Source organism: Heteronotia binoei, chromosome 8, assembly GCF_032191835.1.
Source record: "Heteronotia binoei isolate CCM8104 ecotype False Entrance Well chromosome 8, APGP_CSIRO_Hbin_v1, whole genome shotgun sequence".
Lineage (NCBI taxonomy): Eukaryota > Metazoa > Chordata > Lepidosauria > Squamata > Gekkonidae > Heteronotia > Heteronotia binoei.
This window is the reverse complement of record NC_083230.1, coordinates 7,562,368-7,584,285: the sequence shown is the minus strand read 5'-3', so window position 1 is coordinate 7,584,285 and position 21,918 is coordinate 7,562,368. Positions and strand designations below refer to the sequence as shown.

Genomic DNA, 21,918 nt, shown 5'->3' with positions numbered 1-21,918 from the left:
TGCCACTTGCCTAAAGTGTATAAGAACACCACCCTTGGTTGTGCTTTTGGAAGATATACAGACACCCTCAGTGCGTGGAGTCATGGAACCAGTTCCCCCATCCTTCTGGTGTTTCAGTCTCCATTTCTGGTACTTCATGATACTGAAAAAGGGCACTTACCATGAATTACCATGAATGGATTCATCACTTACCATGAATTCAGCATAACTACCCAACTCTGTCACCTCCTGCCAATTAAGCAAGAGGCAAGGATGGCCACTTGGGTTTTATGGGATGTTTTATTTTCATATACTCCTCCACTACTAGAAATATCTAGATTTGCAATTGGGTCAGACCAGTTCCGACACAGGGTCCTCCACTCAACATTTCAATAGCCCTGTGCATCTGCACCAAAATTGTGGTGCTTGTCACAACCTACCTCTACCCCCTCTACCTCTACTCTTGGCCTACTCCAATATTTGGGACACACAAGGAATTTTTAAAAAGCTCACTTGATCCCCCCCTTTAACCACGGCCCAGTTCATAGGGACGGCCATAAACACCAGCTCACAGCTTTTGTCCTGACTACTGAAAGGGCAAGAAGTCATCTGTATTGTGCATCTGCTCCAAACACAGTGAGGAGGCACAGCTCTCCATAGCCAAGGTCTCTGGGGCCTAATGGTCTCAAAACACCTTGATTTGGGTATTTGCCAAAATTCTGATGTGCATCCTGCATTTTGGGGTTCCTTCAATCCTCCAGTGACTCCCTATTGCTCTGCTTCTCCCTACCATCCAGCAGTCTTGGCCCCAGGACTGGTGGGAAATGGAATTCAACCTGCTCTCAGGGGCACCTCTTCACCCCCTTGCTGTATCCATAACCATCATTACTACTGCCTTCCATTGAGTTTGGGATGCACACATTATATGTCTTGTGTCAAGAGCCCATGACTTCTCGACCGTGCCAATCACTACCCCACTTTCCTGGAATTGCTGGTTGTAGAACAGGCTGTACACTTCTGTATGCTATCACCTATGGCGAAATCTGTCTCTGTCCTTGCATTCAATACCACAGCCTTCATCTACATCAGTCATCGAAGGGAGACTGTTACCAGAACACTTATGCCCTAGTAATGGGCATATGGGCAGATTGCTTGGACCTCTGTTCTTCCTGATGGCCACCCACATGCCTGAGTACCTGAACATACAGGCAGATCCTTTGTGCCACAGGGTGGCATCCCCTCCAAAGTGGAAGATAATTTGGACATCTCTCTGCCCTGTATTTTGTCTGTGGGGTCACTCTCCAGTTGACACTGTTGCCACTGCTTAAGATTGGAAATGCCAGCATTTTGGTCCAAAGCAGCAGTCGATGCCAGTTTTCTAGGAAACAGCTTTCTGGCTTCTTGGCAAGGCCAACCTCTATATGTTTCCATGTCTACCTCAGATCACTAAGGTAGTCTACAACATCTTGAAGAAATTTCCTCAGTACTTTCTGATAACACCATGGTGACCTCATCAACACTCGTTTCCTCTTCTGCTTAGGTTTGCTCATGGGCAGGGGTCATTTTGTAGTAAAAAGGGGGGGTTGGAGCTCATTAGCACAACTCATTTGCATATGCCACACACCCCTGACATTACCAGAAGTTGCACTAAATTATAGCAGCTCAGCAGTGCGTCAATGCTTCTTGAATTATAATTGCCGTAATAAAACCTTATTCTCATCATACTTTGTAAATTACTTTCTCCTGTGTGGTCACAGTGGCATGAGGAAGATTTCCATCTGTCTGCTTTTTATATTTTGGTTATTTTTCCATTTTTTTGTGGGGGGAAATGTTTGTCAAAACTTAGAGTTCAGCAAAATTCTCACAGGGGGTTTGAACAGTGAAGCCCAGAAGCAAGTATTTTTTTTGGTGGTGGGGTGGAGGGTAAGAAAGAAAGAGCACAATAAAAATTACTGGTTCTGGGGCTCTGCTCCTGTGAGCTCCTGCCCAAAATGAGGTTTGCTCACAAGCCTTTTCACCACTTTCTCCTGTCCCAGACCTCCTCCTAATGCACAGAGACTGGGCACTACACCTCAAGGTGCCTCTTCTCATATGGGTGGTGTGGAAGATCTTATCATGCTTTTCTCCACCAGGGTGTAGCAGATGTTGCTGGACAGTGGAAAACTGCAAAAGTAAATCAAACATCTGATGGCTCTCAAACATCTGATGCTTATTCTATGTGGCTCTTACATTAAGCAAGTTCGGCCACCCCAACTCTAAGGGGTTCCTTTACATGAGTTTTGCAGGGCTATGACCAGGGCATCCCAGCATACCGTTATCACCACTATGCCTTTGGTGTCTTTCCACACCAGTGTTCCCAAATGGAAAATATGATCCTGCAGTCTACCGTGCCTGGTTAACCCTCCTCCAGACATAGTCCTTGCTTGCTAATCTCCCATAGGTGTGATGCACAGAGATCACGAAGAAGATAAACAGGTTGTTTACCTGTAACTGGTGATCTTCGAGTGGTCATCTGTGCAGTCACACCACCTGCCCTCCTTCCCTTTTGCTGTTGGTCCTTTGGCACTGTATCCAGGGTCATACAGTGGTCTGAAGGAACTGGCAGGATGTCCATGCCCACTCCTGTGAGCATACGTGGTAGGGTTTCTGTGCACGCCCACTGGAATCTGGGCACGAAAATCCTTTGACTTGTTAAGTACCGATCGGGGTCGGTGCAGGCACACTATATCCCATAGGTGTGACTGCACAGATGACCACACGATCATTGGTTACAAGTGAGCAACCTGTTTAATTGAGTAGTGTGACTAACCTTCTATATGCTGTGTGTGGTTTGCTTTGTAGGGTGAATGAGGAAGGGGTGGGTAAGGAAAGTAGTTTTCAAATTGATGGCCAAATGTTCATTGAGAGAAGAGAATATGCTGGACTGGCTTTTGTTTTGCCAAATTATACAGATGGTTAGCCATTTTGAAGCTTGTAGTTACTACTATGCTGTGTAGGATCTTGGGTCACTTACTGATATAAATATGGGGAAACATGTTTTGAAATGTCCTTTGTTAATGATGTCATAATCTGTGTTAGGTTTTGGGAGTTAGCAAGAGAGATTAATGGGAAAGGCAATATAGTTGCATGACAAATTCTATGATTACTGGAAGGGGCTCTAATCAGGCCTTATGGGGTATGTTAAGTTTGTATGCCGTGGATATTAACTGTGGCACTTTCTCCCCTTATAATAGCAAAAACCCGTGCTGCTGATTTACTGGTGAATCCCCTGGATCCAAGGAATGCAGAGAAAATCAGAGTTAAAATTGCTGACCTTGGGAATGCTTGCTGGGTGGTAAGTGTCACCATTCTGTAAGTCTGCCCTCTTGTTACCCAATTCTGAGTTTGTTCTTATTACTGTTGTCCTTCCGCTTTCAGCATAAACACTTCACAGAGGACATCCAGACACGGCAGTATAGATCCATAGAGGTTTTAATAGGAGCTGGTTACAGTACACCTGCTGATATCTGGAGCACAGCCTGCATGGTAAGCACAACACCACACGGTTGCATTGCTTTGCTGCACAATCAAACATATTGTGATAAATGTAGGCTTTTTGGCCACAATAATTGTTAAACAGGAAAACATGTGAAGCTTACTCTTTTGAAAAAAAAAAATAACTTAAAATGATTAGAGTTAGGAATTACAGAGCACTTTTGGGATATTCTAAAAATTTATTTGAACAGTTGATCTCACTGTCCACACCACAAACTGCTTTTGGAGATTCTGTTTTATTCTTGCTTGTGTTATGCTCTAAATATCACATACACGTATGGTGCAGTATAAATGACAATAATGGTTTGCTGTGCAGTATAGATGTTGCTGTTTGAGAGAAACTCATTGAAAAGCCCAGTTGGGTTTACAGAAATAGCGCATGTGTGTTTTATTTGTGACTGAATACAGTAATTGTATTGTGTTAAAATTTGCGATGGGCTAGCTGTGTGGAATTTTTGTCACTGGGCTTCTGTTTTATTTTGAACTTTTGCAGTCAAAGCAATAGTTTTGTGACATCTCAAAGAGTAACAAAATGTATTATCACATACCATCTTTTGTCTATATGCAAGGGAAGGAGACCTTTGAGAAATTCCACTGGGACTTTGGGTCCACCACACCACTAACCTGAGTCTGGATTACACTCTGTTTATATTCTGGATACCAGTTTTCAATTATGTGACTGCCATATAAATGTTATTGTGTACCAGAAACCTGCTGCTACACTTTACCTCTCAGTTACCATCCAGAATGCATCAGATAGTTCATTGTCAGTTGCATCAAGCCCTATGCAACTACCCAGGCTAGCCTGATCTTGGCAGATCATAGAAGTTTAGCTGGGCCAGCCCAGGTCAGTCTTTGAAACGGAGACCCCCAAGGAGTACAAGGGTTGTGATGTGGAGGCAGATAGTGGCATACCACCTCTGGATGTATATTGCCTGAAAAACCCCATGCAGTTGCAAAGAACAAAACAAAAAGGGCAATTAAATTCCTGGTTGGAGCTAGATTGAAGAACCGGAAGGTCTTTGAGTGGGAAGAAAGAAGTATGCTTGAATGCCTGTTAATCAGTTGCATGCCTGTCACAAAGAGAATGCTGAAGTTCACATGGTCTGAATAGTGTCACTGTGTTGAAATATGTCAGAAAACTATCAAGAACAGACTGCAGTGTGAATCTTCTGAGTTGGAAATATATGCAAATTTGACACTGTTAGATTAGCCTCTATAGTATGGTCGAACACATTTATCACGAGGGCCAGATCTGAAATAAATGGGATTTTGTGCAGCCAGGCCATGCGTATCATAAAATGGAATGCCAGGTAGTGGAGATAGAAACTTTATAAAGGATACAGAGAAATGCAATTAAAGATATTGTTTTTTACTTAAAATACAAACATGCTTAAAACTCTAGCAGTGTTTTGTTTAAAATGGAAAGGTGGAGGAATAGTGGGATTTGGAAATGCAGTTTTTAAAATAAAACATGGAGAAAAAACACAAGGATCACAGCAGAAACTACAAATATAAAATGCTCTGGCCTTAGGAAAACATGAAATGGCCAGGCATTGCAAGCTTCTCCCTCTGCCCCCAGGTCTACTCAGACTGGCAATGGCTCTTCAGTGTAATATCCCCTTTTGGTTATTGGTTCCCAGGTTACTCACTAGGCCCCAGTTCTAAGATCCATTCAGCAGAGACATGCTGGCTCAAAGCATCACCCCTTTATTTGAAAGGTCACACAACTCCAGCAAGGAACAGCTTCTAACTGGCCATATAAATGCTTAAAAGTGAAACTGAGCTCCACTCCATTAAAATACATTGCAGCACAGACAAAGCTGTACGGAAAACACAGAATGGATCTCCATCTGGGAGCAGTCTACTCCATCTCAGAGTAATCTATTTGGGCACAGAGACCTTAATGGAAAGTCCATTCTGCATTTTCTTTGCAGCTTTGCAAGCCCAGAATTGCTTCCTGCTTCAATCTGCAAAGACAAGGATGAGTTGGGAACTTCGGCAGCCTCAGAGCTTTAAAGGGTGAGGACAGAAGGAGAGAGGGGGAGAAAAGAGCCCCGTGGGCCTGATTAAAGCCCTGGGCAGGCTGATTCTGGCTCATAGGATGGACATTTGACACCCCTGCTCTGTAGGCCCCCCAGGAGTGGCCAGCTTACTATGTAAAGTAATTGGCCTTCCTTACATACTGTGTACACTGTTCACTTTACTTTGCCCACTCATCAGCAGTTGACAGTAGTCCAGATGCTCTCTGATCGGTTTGTTTTTACTGTTTTAGCTGGCTCTTTTCATTTGTGCTCTACAAAGCCTATCTTTGTAGTAATTTCTCCTGTTGTCCTTTTGTTTGTACTAGTTTGTATATACCTCTTCCTGCTGAGTATAACAGTTCAGGCTTCTGAATAAACAGGTTGTGGCTCATGGAAACTTATTTCACAAAATGTTTTCTTTAAGATTCCAACAATACTCTGTTACATACAAGCATTTATTTATGAAATCCACAACATGCTATTTTTTTGGATGTCCCAGTGATTTCAGAGTGACTTCTAACAAGTGTAGCATCACAGCTGAAATAATAAAAAGAGGGCTTACGGTTTCTCAGATGTAATGTCCAGGGAGCACAGCAGCTGTGAGTTATGATGAACCTGTGCAAGTGCTTGGTTTATTTTTAAAGTCATTGTTGAATTTGTGCTTTGTGTACTGCTATTACCTTGGAAAGGAGCCCCATGGCACAGAGTGGTAAAGCTGCAGTACTGCAGTCTGAGCTCCCTGCTCACAACCTGAGTTTGATCCTGGCGGAAGCTGGGTTCAGGTAGCCGGCTCAAGGTTGACTCAGCCTTCCATCCTTCTGAGGTCAGTAAAATGAGCACCCAGCTTGCTTGGGGGGAAGTGTAGACGACTGGGAAAGGCAATGACAAACCACCCTGTAAAAAAGTCTGCCGTGAAAACATTGCAATGCGACATCACCCCAGAGTTGGAAATGACTGCTGCTTGCACAGGGGACTACCTTTTTAAAAATTATTATTATATTGGAGTTTCTTTTGAAGTGTATCGAAGTTGCAAAAATTGCCTAGCTGAAGCCTGTTGCAGCACAAAATGTGTGTGAGCATTTATTACATACTTGCTGTGAGGATAGCACATTCTCCTCCTTCAGTTCCAGATTTCCTTCATGTTTCAGAAATACTCATCTCCCCACCCAACTGTGTTTTGGTTGAAGTAATTACATTTAAAACAGCATTTAAACTAATAATTATTAGTTGAAACTAATAATTTAAAACCACAGTATGATATGGTGCTACAGTCCTGGTGTATGCATATACCAAGCATAGAAAAAGTATGCTTAGGGGGAAAGGACTGAGCCAGTGTGGCAAGGTATATCGTTACACCAGCTGGAAAACAGATGCACTGCAATCTGTCTTGGCTGCCATTCGATTGACCAGTGCCACTGCTGAGTATGAGAACGAGAACTGGGATTCTGCTGCTGGACTTCATTCAGGCTTCTTGGATCAGAGTGATCAGATCAAGTGTGTGTATACAATTCTGGTCACCGCACCTCAAAAAATATATTATAGCATTTGAAAAAGTCCAGAAAAGGCAACTAGAATGATTAAAGGGTTGGAACACTTTCCCTATGAAGAAAGGTTAAAACACTTGGGGCTCTTTAGCTTGGAAAAACATTGACTTTGGAGTGACATGATAGAGGTTTACAAGATTATGCACAGGATAGAGAAGGTAAAGAAAGAAGTACTGAAAGCTACAAGTATAGCCAGCTTCAAGAGGGGATTGGATAAACATATGGAGTAGAAGTCCATCAGTGGCTGTTAGCCACAGTGTATTGTTGGAACTCTCTGTCTGGGGCAAGTGATGCTCTGTATTCTTGGTCCTTGGAAGGGACAACAGTGTGAGGACTTCTAGTGTCCTGGCCCCACTGATGGACCTCCTGATGGCACTTGGGTTTTTTGGCCACTGTATGACACAGAGTGTTGGACTGGATGGGCCATTGGCCTGATCCAACATGGCTTCTCTTATGTTCTTACATTGACAGCTTTCCAATTCATTCTCAAAGCTAAAGAAAATGTCAACTTCAGCTACCTCTCAAGAAGAAGAGGATATTCCAAAAGGAAAAAAACATAGGTTCTACTTTCTGTCTCCAAACAACTCAAGTGGTGTTGTATTTCTCCTTTAACTACCTGAACTGAAACTGCTGAGCTAACAAAAATGGTAGTATACATTCTTAGAGTCAGCTTTTATGAACTGAGTTCCATTTAATTAATCTTTTAAAGTTGAAAAGACTTCCTGGTAATTTTCAAGGGTTCAGATTGCCTTTAACTTTTGCTTCCCCAGCAAAATACCTCTGATGCTGCTAAAAGTGGGAAATTATCTTGCCTCCTTTTCAATTTTTGCTCGAAGACTATTTGCAGATGTGAAAGTTTTCCTGCTTTTGCCAAGAAATACACTTGTAGCATCTCAGCCCACAGATCCTGTTCCATTTCTGATCAGCCTCAGTGTCTAAATGTACCTCCATAAAAGACAATCTACAAGAGACTTTACAAGATCAGCAAGTCTGTGCTGCCTCCACTTTAAAAAAATCTTTAAAAAATCTTTTAAAAATTTTTAAAAAATATTTGTGTTTGTGTCCTTTATAAAGTTTATATCTCAGCTACCTAGTCATAAATAGGAACACACACGGTCCAGCCTGATGTGGCCTGGCCCGACAAAATCTCATTTATGTCATATCTGGCCCTCACGCGTTTGACACCCCTGGAGAGAGCACTGCACATCTTCTGCTTTGTTTTTGTTGTATCCCCATGTTTTATCCTCATGTATAGTTTGTGTCTGATTTGCCTTTATCTATTTGTATTGATGTGTTTCTGATTATAAATAAATTTATCCTTATTATAAAAAAGAACACAGATATTCAAGTTAAGCTCCAGTTAAAACAGAAACAGAAAATTTAACAAAAATCTATATAAAATTACATAGAAGAAAATGTATAAAATGCATAGAATAACATCATAGATAACCATATTTAAAATTTGAACCTGGAATCTAAAAATCAAGAACTGTATAATAGACCTCGTGATGAAATCTAAGTCAGTGTTCAAAAGGGCAGGCCTGAAATTTATTGTGTACTTTGATCGCTTTTGCACAGATTCTAGCACTTAGCTTGGTTTAACTGAGATTTCATCTGTTAATAATGTCAGCATATCTGTCTACAAGGGAAAGAACTGTCTCATCTTGACTTTCTTTATAGAGGAGGCAGCAGAACAAAACATGTCCCATTGCTTCCACCTCCACTACAGGGCAGAGGCAAATCCTTTCAGAGTATGCAGTCTTCATATATCTCCCTTCCACAATCATAGATTTAAAGAGGGTTCCAGAGGAGATCCGGGAAATTACAGGCCAGTCAGTCTGACTTCAATACCAGGAAAGTTGGTAGAAACCATTATCAAGGACAGAATGCGTAGGCACATTGATGAACACGGGTTATTGAGGAAGACTCAGCATGGGTTCTGCAAGGGAAGATCATGCCTCACTAACCTGTTACATTTCTTTGAGGGGGTGAACAAACATGTGGACAAAGGAGACCCGATAGATGTTGTTTACCTTGACTTCCAGAAAGCTTTTGATAAAGTTCCTCATCAAAGGCTCCTTAGAAAACTTGAGAGTCATGGAGTAAAAGGACAGGTCCTCTTGTGGATCAAAAACTGGCTGAGTAATAGGAAGCAGAGAGTGAGTATAAATGGGCAGTCTTCGCAGTGGAGGACGGTAAGCAGTGGGGTGCCGCAGGGCTCGGTACTGGGTCCCATCCTCTTTAACTTGTTCATAAATGATTTAGAGTTGGGAGTGAGCAGTGAAGTGGCCAAATTTGCGGATGACACTAAATTGTTCAGGGTGGTGAGAACCAGAGAGGATTGTGAGGAACTCGAAAGGGATCTGTTGAGGCTGGGTGAGTGGGCGTCAACGTGGCAGATGCGGTTCAATGTGGCCAAGTGCAAAGTAATGCACATTGGGGCCACGAATCCCAGCTACAAATACAAGTTGATGGGGTGTGAACTGGCAGAGACAGACCAAGAGAGAGATCTTGGTGTCATGGTAGATAATTCACTGAAAATGTCAAGACAGTGTGCGTTTGCAATAAAAAAGGCCAATGCCATGCTGGGAATTATTAGGAAGGGAATTGAAAACAAATCAGCCAGTATTATAATGCCTCTGTATAAATCGATGGTGCGGTCTCATTTGGAGTACTGTGTGCAGTTGTGGTCGCCGCACCTCAAAAAGGATATTATAGCATTGGAGAAAGTTCAGAAAAGGGCAACTAAAATGATTAAAGGGCTGGAACACCTTCCCTATGAAGAAAGGTTGAAACGCTTAGGGCTCTTTAGCTTGGAGAAACGTCGACTGAGGGGTGACATGATAGAAGTTTACAAGATAATGCATGGGATGGAGAAAGTAGAGAAAGAAGTACTTTTCTCCCTTTCTCACAATACAAGAACTCGTGGGCATTCGATGAAATTGCTGAGCAGACAGGTTAAAACGGATAAAAGGAAGTACTTCTTCACCCAAAGGGTGATTAACATGTGGAATTCACTGCCACAGGAGGTGGTGGCGTCCACAAGCATAGCCACCTTCAAGAAGGGGTTAGATAAAAATATGGAGCAGAGGTCCATCAGTGGCTATTAGCCACAGTGTGTGTGTGTGTGTGTGTATATATATATATATATATATATTTGGCCGCTGTGTGACACAGAATGTTGGACTGGATGGGCCATTGGCCTGATCTAACATGGCTTCTCTTATGTTCTTATGTTCTTATAGATAGCATGGTGTCACATCTGGCCAATGTAAAAGCCCTCCTGTAAGGGGGGAAAGCTAGAGATTTAAGGTATTAGGCCATTGCCATGATGTATTTCATCTTCTCAGAGGCTCTGAAACCAGGAAACTTCATTAAGTCTTGCTGGCATTGAATGTCGCAAATCCTTTGCCTAATTGTGAATTTGGCCTGCTCAATGGTCTGTGACAAAAGGCCGCCAGGCTACAGGAGTATGAAACACCCAATTTAGTCAGTTTTTAAAAGTTTGATTAGAAAATGACCCCAGCATCACAGGCTGTCACTCCCTGGATGCCATTAGTGAGTCCTCATCAGGGAAAAGGGCTGGTTGACTAGCAGATAATGGATGGCCAGGAGTCTACGCAGTCCTTTGCTCTGTAGTTCAGAGCATGGGAGCTGGGTCCAGACTGAGTTACACCATTACACCACAGTTCAGCACAGATGTTCTTTCCCATGCCTCAAGGCAGTTATTTCCTGGGCTCTTGGTCTTACTGTTCCCAGGCACTTGGTTTAACTGCCACCTCTGCTTTTCTTCCCTGTGATTAGGAAAAACAATCCTATCTGCTCCACTGTCTGTTTTCTTAAGGCTAGCACCCCCACTCACTCAGATGGAGCAGCCTATGAGCCTCAATCAGTTTACGTCAGCTGTGGGGCTGTAGCAGCTGTTTCTGTTTCCTGGTGTGTGTGAAGTTTTCAGGATAATCTAGCTATGGCTTACTTTATATAATTTTAAGTAACCACACATCATCTAAAAAGCAACACCTGGCCTTTTATCATTTTTATTCCAGGGTGTGTGTCTTTGTACCATTTTATATATTGACCACTGAGGAAGGCCCTTAGGGGCCAAAACGAGTATGGATATTGTGGTAATTGGAAGTCCATCAAATGTATATGTGAAATTGTATTTTGTTTGCAAATTGTATGCAGTCTGATATTCAGGCATAATGTTTTAAATTCATTTTTGTGTACATGCTATAATAAATGTTATACATTTTTGTGAATTGTGCTGTAGGTAGCTTAACCCTCTATCTGATTATATTTGGGTGGAGCCCCCCCCCCTTCTTTTTGTTGTTTGTCAAAATATGGCCACACAACAACTGGTGGGAATCGATCATTTGAGCTGGGGAAAGCAGAAGCCCAAGGCGGAGCAACTGCTGCTGTGGAATCAGTCACAGTGATAATTATACTTAAACTTTAACTGTATTTTCTTTCTCTTTCCTCTCATTCTGACAATGCACTTTGTCTCAGTTCACTCTGTATGCCATTAAAGATTTGTTTAATTGATTGATTAATGGAAGGGTTGTTTCAGCTAACCAGGATTTCCCCCCCAGTAGAGCCCCGTGGTGCAGAGTGGTAAAGCTGCAGTACTGCAGTCCAAGCTCTCTGCTCACGACCTGAGTTCGGTCCCAGCAAAAGCTGGGTTCAGGTAGCCGGTTCAAGGTTGACTCAGCCTTCCATCCTTCTGAGGTCGGTAAAATGAGTACCCAGCTTGCTGGGGGGGAATGTAAATGACTGGGGAAGGCAATAGCAAACCACCCCATTAAAAGTCTGCCGTGAAAACATCGTGATGCGACATCACCCCAGAGTCAGAAATTACTGGTGCTTGCACAGGGGACTACCTTTACCTTTATAGCCCTGCAAGCTTTTTTTTTTTAAAAAAAGCTTTGTATCTTCACATTATTCAAAGGTTAACTGCTGTGTGAAGAATATAAAGTAACACCAGTCTTTTTCCAAACAGTGCATAATTAACCTTTGATGTCACTTCTAGTGAAAACAAAACCTGTACAGACCAAAAGCAGCATATTATAATAGGCAGAAAATCTGAGGATCAGTATTTATATACTACTAGCAGTAAAGCCCATTGTAGGAAGAAATGCAACGGGCCCTAGAAAAAATATTCGGGAGGGGGGTGATGAATGTGTAGGTGGCAGGAAGGAAGGAAGATAGACAAACAGAATGAAAGAGAGAGAGAGAGAATGGTAGGGAAAAGATGGAGAGAAAAGAGTGAAAGGCCCTTTCTCCGTTCAGCTTTGTTCCAGATCTACTGAGCCACTTGGAGGCTGCCTTCCTTTGCCACCACCTCTTTCACCTGCCCGGGATCCTGCTCTAAGTAGTTGATTTTTTGAGGTAGAGGCACCAAGTTTGCAACATAGCATCTGGTGCCTCTCCTCAAAAAGTGTCCAAGTTTCAAAAAGATTTGACCAGGGTATTCAATTTTCTGAGCCCCCCAAAAGGTGCCCCTATTTTTCATTATTTCCAATGGAGGGAAGACATTTAAAAGGTGTGTGGTCCCTTTAAATGTGGTGGCCAGAACTCCCTTGCAGTTCAATTATGCTTGTTGCCACACCTTTGCTCCTGACTCCACCTCACTGCCTCCTAGCTCCACCTCCAAAGTCTCCTGACCCCAGATATTTCTTGAATTGGACCTGGCAACCTTAATTGAAAGTGCATTATTTAGAGTGTGTGATCACAGAATGAAATAAAAAGACAGAAATACAGAGAAAGAATGAGAGAAATACAGAGAAAGAATGAGAGAAAGAACAGAAGGGAGGTAGAAAAATGAGGGGGGGAGGAGTGAGAGCAGGGGTTATTTTGTAGAAGAAAAGGTGCCAGAGCTCATTATCACAACTCATCTGCATAACTCTTTGCATATGCCACACACCCCTGACATCTCCAGAAGGGGTACTAAATTATATCAGCTCAGCATCTACTTTAACATGCTTCTTGAATTATAATTGTTACCTTACTCCCATCTTAAAATTACCTTCTCCTATGTGGCCACAGTGGCATGATAAAGATTTCCATCTGTCTGCTTTATATGTTTTAGTTATTTCCCCATTTTTGTGGGGAAAAATATTAGAAAGTTTGTCAAATCTTAGAGTTCAGCAAAATTCTCACAGGTTTGAACAATGGAGCCCAGAAGCAAGTATTGGGGGGGGGGGGAGGGATTTAAGAAAAAGAGCACAATTTAGAGGTTATGGATCTCCACTCTTGTGAGCTCCTGCCCAAAATGAGGCCTGTAAGATAAGTAAAAAGGAGAGGGAAGATAGACAGAATGAAAGAAAAAGACAAAGATAGAGAAAGAATGAGAGGAGTGAATGAAGTGAGAGTTGTGTTAAAATTTGTGAGAAAGGAATAAAATAAAGGGAAAGGAAGGAAAGAAGACAGGCAAGCAGGCAGGCAGCCATTAGAAGCCTGCCTTTCATGACCTCCCACTTGCAGGTGGGGGGGGGGGGAGTGAAAGGGAGCCTTCAAGTGGCTTCCTGCCTTTTAAAGCAAGCAGCCTACTGTAGCCTAATTTGAATAGGAAGAGTGAAAACTATTTGCAGGTGGAAAGAGGGCTTGATTATAGAGAATACAGAGAGCCGGTTTGTGCTCTGCTGAACTACCCCTCACCCCGTTGTGATGGAACATTCCTTTTCTGTTGAAGAGATTTAACTGTTTTCTGTCAGAGTTTGCTTCCATTTATATAGTTATTAAATGATGTTCAATGTTACTTAAGCAAGTATGTGTGCCGCATGATATTAGTTCACACTGGATTCAACCACAGACTGTGCTGTAAATGAAGAGGTGGAATACTGCCCCATAAGGAGGAGTTTCTGGCATATTTATAAATATAAATACCTCACCTCCCAAACTGTAGGGGTGGGGGGAGCGTACTGGGCAAGTACAGCTTTGGCAGGCAGTATTAGTTGGAGGCAGCAAAATGGTGGCAGCATTGTTTTTGGGCAGGGAGATGGACTGAGGAAAGGCAGTAGTAATCAGTAAGACTCCCGGAGACCTTCTTAGCAGACAACTGTCTTCATCAGAGGTCAGAGGCTGACTGATGGGGTTCTGGCCTGACAGGGCCGGCAGTAGGCAGGTCACAGCGAGGCTACCCAATAGATAGATAGATAAATTTATTGTCATTGTTCTCCACAAAAAGAGAGCAACGAAATGAGGTGCTCTTCCACAAACATACCAACACATCAAACACACATATTCATATTCATACCATTTAAATACATCTAAAACCATTTAAACCATTAAAACCATTTAAACCATTTAAATACATCTAAAACAGATAAACATTCATAAAACCATTAAAACCATTTAAATACATCTAAAACAGATAATCCTTCATAACCCTGCATTTAACCTAACCACAGCACTTGGATAGAAACTGTCCTTAAATCTGTTTGTCCTAGCCTTCAACACTCTATATCGTCTACCTGACGGTAAGATCTCAAATAGCAAATGGCCCAGATGTGAAGGGTCCCTTAGGATCATTTGTATCTTCCTTTTACATCTCATATTATACAGATCCACCAATGAGGGGAGAGAACATCCGCAAATCTTTTGTGCTCTTCTCGTCACTCTTTGGAGCACCCTTCTCTCTGCTTCCGTGCAGGGGGGGAGTGGATTGGCTGGGGGTGAAAGAGAGACAGAGATTGATTTAGGGGGAGAGAAAGAAGAGGGGATTGGCTTGGGAAGAGAGAAAGGGAAAGATGGGAAGTATTGGCTTAGGATTTGAGAAAAAAGGATTAGCTGGGGGGACAAGGAAGAGATTGGCTTGGTGGAGAGAAAGAATAGGAGATTGGCTTGGGGGAAGACAGAGAAAGATGCTAGATTGACTTGTGGATGAAAGAAGGAGATATTGGCTTGGAAGGGAGAGAAAGGAGGATTGACTTGGGAGAAAGAGGAAAGAGTAAGGATGCAGGTATTGGGTTTGGGGAGAAAGTAGGGGTATTGGCTTTGGTGGTATGATATAGTGGGTTCTATGCATTGAAGAGGCGAGGTGGTCGTGATATTCAGCTCTTTATTAGATACAGCATGGTAGGTGGCTGCACTACAAAGACTGAGAGACGGGGCCCACAGGGCCAACTATATACAGCTCTGGGTTCCCGTGCAAGCACGTTAATGGATCATTCAAACCAGCTAGGAGTCTCTGATTGGTGCAGGGCAGCAGGGATTTGGATCCTGCTGCCCATTGTTCTCAAATCCCCAAGCTCCGTTCATATGGCTCCAATGAACCAGGTAGGAGCACCTGATTCAGTCTTTACTTGAGTCCAGTACATAACAGGGGGAGAGAAAGAAAGAAGGGAGAAAGAAAAACAAAGAGGGTATTGGCATCGGGAGAGAGAATGGGAAAGAAAGGATATTTAGCTTGGTGGGGAGAGGGAAAGAAGGAAGGAGAATGAAGGAAGCAAAGAAGGTAGAATGTTCCCTTCCCACAAGTTTCTAGTGTGTCTCCATTTGTCTCTATACTATCAGCCACCTGTGGCCTCCATCTATGGATAGCTATATCTGCACATCGGTGCCACATGGAGGCTCAACAGATTTTTCAGCACACATAGGGCACTTCCCAGGTTTGCAGGAAAATCTGATATTTAAAGAAACAAAAAAACAACACTGGGTTACGTTTCCCCAAAGTAAAACAAGCACAGAGAAAGCACCTGCCTCGGAAACTGAAGGAGGCTGAGAGCCTCACTGCGTCTACTAGAAGCAGCAACGTACCCTGGGGCTTTGTGCTGGGCTCAGCGGCAGCAGCCGCACAGCTTGGGAGCCACACTGAACTTGGCAGTATAAGCTCAGCCAGGGAAGAGGCAATAGGAAGATCCCCTCATCCAAGGGAAGTGTGGTGAGTTTGGGATTAGAGCAGAGACTGTCTAGCTAAACGCATCAGGGCTTTTGTTTATTTGCACCAACCTTTACTGTTTCATATTCACTTTAGCACTAAATCTTTATCACCCACTTATTGTTTTAGAGCACTAATAATAAACTTCTTCTTGTTGTTATACTGCCTGGGTTTTCACATCTCCTTGCTCACAGTTAAGAGTTATTTATTAATAAGGAAGACAAGGATGGTTGGGTGCTCCGGGGCCTCCATACAGACCCTTGCCAGAGTGGTGGCAGCCAGTTTATTGAAGAAAAAATTAACAAAGCTTCGGTCATTAAGGAAACCTTAAGTCAGTTCCATTTTCAGTGCACTGGATGAGTGACGGTTTGCACTAAAAACGTGTGCTCTTAGCTGCCAAAAACTGTAGTTAATTTTGTTGCATACAGGGTTTTGCAGAGATGGTTTGTCGTTGCCTGCCCCTGTGCAGCAGCCCTGGTATTCCCTTGTAGTCTCCTTTCCAAATACTGACCAGGGCTAATACTGCTTAGTCTCTGAGATCTGACAAGATCAGGATATCTAAGTCAGAGCACCAGGGGTATACTCAGTGTAATAGTTTGAATTAGCACTTCTGTGAGATGAGAAATTAACTAGAAGGTAAACACTTGCTAAGGAGGATATAGTAAAATGTGGTAAATTGGCTGCAGAAATACAATGCCAAGTTTAATGAAATTTAATCAGATAAACACCCCAAAATCAGATTACATCTGATTTCTCAATAATCTGTAGTTACATTCTGTATTGACTGCAAACTTTCCCCTTGTGGTTTCTTGCCAGTTTCCTGGTACCATGTATAATGCCAAGTGCTCATCACATTCCCCCAAACTTCTGCAATTGCTGCTGCTCTCCCCCCTGTAATAAAAAAGTAGTTCTACAATACCACAGATATCAAGTTCACAATATCATGTTCAGTTTTCATGCATACCAAATAAAGATCTATAGATTAGTTTGCCCAATTTATTTTCTGTGAACAGTTTTCCTGTGTGAGGAAAAATCGTCTGCCCTAAAACTTTTTGTGAATCCCATGTTATATACATAGTCTTGAGTTCAGTAGTTATCAGATAAAAATGTAAATTCTGAACATGGTTTAAAATGCCTTCTAGCCTCAGCTGTTTAAAAACAAGGGAAAGGTTAGCAAGTAGGGAAAATAATCTCAATACATGTCGAGCCGGCAGCTTTCTTAACATCTTTCTATGTCTTGTGGAAATAGCCCAGTATTACTAGTTCTGGATAAAGATACAAATCTCACCCTATTTCAGCTGTGGGCTACCATAGGTTAAAACTGTTAGTTCTGCCATGGAAAAGGTCTCGTGAATGGCTCAGGCGCTGGGTTTTTCCCTATCTTACTACTAGGGTGACCATAATGTCTGAAGGCCAGCCAGGGACACCTGGGGGGGGGGGGGAAGGTAGGGGCGCGCGCGAAGCGTGCCGTCGGAAACAGGAAGTGATGTCACTTCCGGTGATGTCATGCCACCGCCGGAAACAGGAAGTGATGTTACTTCCGGTGACGGCATGCCACCGCCGGAAACAGGAAGTGACGTCTTTTCCCCGCGTCACCTGCAGGAAACGGGAAGTGACATCACTTCCTGTGACATCGCTTTTCCCAAATGACATCATTTCCCCCAAATGCCACTGCCGGAAACAGGAAGTGACTTCACAGCACTTCCTGTGACGTCCCCAAAAATCCCCCAAATATCACCGCCGGAAACAATTTTGTTCTCAAATCCTGTATATACTTCATCAGTATATGGGATAAGGCACTTTCTCAACTGTGCTGCATAATGCAGCCTATTTATTTTGTCCTGTTTGCTCTGTTGGCTCTATCTGCGCCACCTTCATCACTTTCGGGGTGTGGATCCCCCAGTGGGGTGGTCTCGCGACTCCCTCCGCCGGCTGTTTCTGATAGCCCTGCGCCCCCTCTTTCATTTGATATGTGTCCCGTGCGGGTGCCACCCTCCCGCCAGGAGATGCCGCAAAATGAGCCCCCTTGAGGCTTATGGCAGCAGGGCTCGGGGGAAGCGAGCTAGACTGCTGTTCTTTTGAGGGGTTATAGAGTGTTTCGAGCCCGTTCCTGTGGCATCGGTCCCATCATTGTGGGACCCAGGGGGCCGGCGCAGCGGCACGCCGAAGCAGCCTGTCACTAATAACACAGGTCGAGATGCAGGACAGGAACCCGGAAGTGACCGACAGGCTGCTTCAGCGTGCCGCTGCGCCAGCCCCCTGGGCCCCACAACGATGGCACATGTAGAACCCTCTTTGAAACTGATTGGGGGTACTATAGTATTGTGACCTGTTTTTCAAAGATAGCAAGAGAGAAGAAGGCTTGCTGGGCATATGTGAGCTCCTGAGGGTGCCTTAATGTAACTGTTTAGATTCTAACAGGGATGGGCACAAACCGAACCACAAATCATGATTCATGCTAAAAGTGGCTGGTTTGTGGTTTGTTCTGAACTGGTTCATCTGATCAGCCTTTTTTCTTAGCATGCCATTTGGTTTGTGTTTGATTCATTTTTTCAGCCTGGCATGATTCCCCAGCACTTTTTAGCCAGTTTTCAGTAAAACTGACTGGAAGTGGCAGCTCCACTCTTCACAGCCCCCTGTGCTTTTGGTCAGTTTTCAGGGGCACCTGCTTTGGGGAACTGTAGCTCAGCCTTCTGAAATCCAATCAGAGCCAGGTAGGCAGCCGCCTAAGGTGGTACCTGGTCTCAGGGGCAGCTGGCTGGTGCCCCCCCTCTCTGCGCATGCCCTGTTGCCCCCAGTGCCCCTTCCTTGCCACCATGCTTGCTCTTGCTGTCCGCCTCTCTGTCACCCTCCTCCACCTCGCTGCCTACCTGTGAGCAGACAGTTGTGGCTAGTAAAGGGCACCTGGTGCAGCAGTAGGTGTGCTCGGAGGTGCTCGGTGCCAGACCACCTGCCACTGCCACACTTGCCCTTGCTGTCACAGGTGCGGGGGCAGATGGATTGGGGGCCTAGGGTGCCAGAAACCCTGGCGCTGGCCCTGAATCCAATTTGCACCATACCTGGAGAGCAAGTAGAGGAGAATCTGCTGAAGAGTTTGCCACAAGCTTGGTGTCTGTAGCCCACTCGGGGGCATTCTACGCCTTCCTGGACTGAACGAGCCAATGAAGCATGAATTGTTCAGGAAATTGCCGGGGGGGGGGGGGGGACATGAAATGAGCTGAACTACTGACTCTGGTAACCCAGTGAACCACAAAACAAACCATGGTTTTTGTGTTCCATGCCCATCCCTAGATTCTAACTTTGGAATGAAACCTGAGGCTTCATGCAGAAGATGCACATTCCCCCCATAGCTATCACGAGTTTCAGGCTCTGCTCTTCATTTGAATTGCTTTTAAGTATTGTTTCACTGTGATTCTGTATATAACATGCCATTGTGTTTGGATGAGAATATTTATTACTTCTGAAATGCTCATCACCTTCTGTTTTATCATAGGCATTTGAACTTGCAACTGGTGATTACCTCTTTGAACCACATTCTGGAGAAGACTATTCCAGAGATGAGGGTATGTCTTTTTCAACATCCAGCTTTTTGCCCTGTTCCTTTTCCAAGACGCAGAGGAATGTAGAGAGGCATTCATTTTTGTTTAAGTAGATTTTCAAAAGTTCTAATTTCAGAATGTAAACATCACATTTTCTCTTTTTAGTGTCAAAGTCCTCTGAGTAGCAGTAGGTGGGCAAATCTCCTTTCTGCAGACCCCCTCCTCTTCCCTAAGCCTTGAAAGGATTAGTCTCCTGTCTTGTAAGATCTGCATCTGTGTGGAAACATTGAAACACCACAGCATTTTGTAATCTGCCATAGTCTGGATGCAACTTTGATAACAGACTAGGTGTATTCTGTGCGTGCAGCTGATTACTAAATAAAAAGCATACTAGCCAGAATTAATTCCTGCTTCCATCTCTGTGTCTCTCCATCTTTCCATGCTTACCTGCGCACAGTGTCCTTTGCTGTGGTAACACCGTAGGCACCAGTGATTTGTCCCCCCCCCCCACTCCCCCCAAGCGCTACTAATGATGCCAGAGAACTGCTGGTTCTGGAATCCTGTTGCATGGGTTTGCTGCAACGCATTGTTTGTTTTTGGAACTCTTTTGGATTTTTAAAACTAATCCCTTTTTTTCCCATCTTCTTTTATCCTCTCCCCTGCCTTTCCCATTCCTGTGTCCTTTTTCTCTCTCCTCCATAGACCATATAGCACACATCATAGAGCTGCTAGGCAATATCCCAAGGCACTTTGCTCTCTCTGGAAAATATTCTCGGGAATTCTTCAATCGCAGAGGTAGTACCTCCACTTTTTGAAAGGCGTCCTGATGCAGACAGAAGTGGACTTGGCTGTAGCTGTCCCACTAAAATGCACTTCCCAGAATGAAATCTCAAAAACAAATGAAACGGAACTGAACGATTGTTTGTTTTGCTTGGTGGGGAAACAAACAATGCCGTTCACCTTTTCACTTCTCTTGGCCAAATGAATCGCTTTTCTCAATTACCCTGCAAGTGAACACATCCCTTATCCAAACAGCCTCACATTCTTCAGCAAGACACAATCTGTTTCTGTCTGTACTGGGCCAGCGTTCATGTGTGCATGCATTGTACTGATTAAACTGTTGTATGTTTCTGTTTTGCTGGAAATATTCTCCAATGCAGATCACATAGCATTGATCATTGAGCTGCTGGGGAAAATCCCTCGAAAATACACTATGTTGGGGAAATATTCCAAGGAATTTTTCACCAGAAAAGGTAACAGCTCTTTCCAAAAGAAGACCGTATGCATTCATTAATAGGTACTCACATATTGGTTTTTAAGAGTTTGTCTTAAAAGATATACATGTGAACTTGACATTTTTAGGAAACATAGGCAATGGTAGAATTTTTAAAAAGTATGTAATGTATTGAGTTAAGAGTACTGCAGCATTTGGTCCTCAATAAAATTGTTCTTTCTTCTTACTACAGTCCTGAATTTTGGTTGAATAAATGTTCAATTTTTTTATGGCAGCTCTAAAATAAGGGAGAAAATACTTACATTGCACTGTTGTTTCCTTGCATAGTGGTGTCATTATAGTCATAGCGTCTGAGACATGGAAGAAATGGATGATGAATATGCAAGGTCAAAATACAAAAAATGGCTGATAACTGGTTGTTTAATACCGCCATGTTTTTGAACACTCTTTAATTGTTACCACCAAAAGGATATCTCTGTGGGGGGGTTTGCAAATTGGGCTTGCGTTGCTTATGTTCAGGCATTCATGTCGGTGTTCTAATTGGTGTCTTTGGATAGGCATCGGAAAATAAACTCTACTGGTCGTAATAAAAATTTTTAGAGTAGTTAAGTGGTGAATGCTTCTTTCGCCAAGCTGTCTTGTCTTCTGTCTTGTTGCTGGTTTTTCATTTTTTGAACGAGTAGTAGTATTTTTATTCATGTATGGAGCGAACATTCAAATCGCAAAAATCAACATTTCAAACATTAAATCTGTAACTGTCTTTTCAAATGAAAGGGTTCTTTTACTAAAGCATTTAGTCAAAGTTTGTCCTATAAATGAAAAATATAACTTTACAGCTGATATGAACCATCCTGAGGTTACTCTTTCCTGTAGCATCATGTCAGTTCTTGAAACTTGGGTGATTTGGCAGAAGATTATTGGTGGTGATCTTGCACACAGACTGGTGTGAATTACGCAAATGGAGGAGATTCTTGATTTAAGGTCAGCTTTTGACCAGGGGCATGTTGTGGGAAAAACTGAAAGTTATGAATATAGACCAGAGGCTATTATATCTTATATGCACCCTTTACTCCACCACGTCCCTTAGAGTTAGATGTGATAAAGCAGGACAACTTTCTAATGTGGTAGCCACAGCTAGAGGAGTAAAACAAGGATGTGTTCTAGCACCAGGGTTGTTTAATTTATACAT

General features: G+C 43.2%; 1 protein-coding gene across 6 annotated transcripts in view; it reads left to right on the top strand.

Annotated features, from left to right (window-relative positions):
• SRPK2 (SRSF protein kinase 2) overlaps positions 1-21,918 on the top strand; it is a 173,818-nt gene that overhangs the window by 141,710 nt on the left and 10,190 nt on the right. For 2 of the 6 annotated variants that reach the window (XM_060244710.1, XM_060244707.1), the window contains 5 exons: positions 3,213-3,313; positions 3,397-3,504; positions 19,450-19,519; positions 20,198-20,290; positions 20,656-20,748. In XM_060244710.1, coding sequence (XP_060100693.1) covers positions 3,213-3,313; positions 3,397-3,504; positions 19,450-19,519; positions 20,198-20,290; positions 20,656-20,748 — 465 coding nt within the window. The remainder of the gene's footprint in view (positions 1-3,212; positions 3,314-3,396; positions 3,505-19,449; positions 19,520-20,197; positions 20,291-20,655; positions 20,749-21,918) is intronic. The other 4 variants (XM_060244709.1, XM_060244712.1, XM_060244711.1 and 1 more) reach the window with 2 other exon arrangements.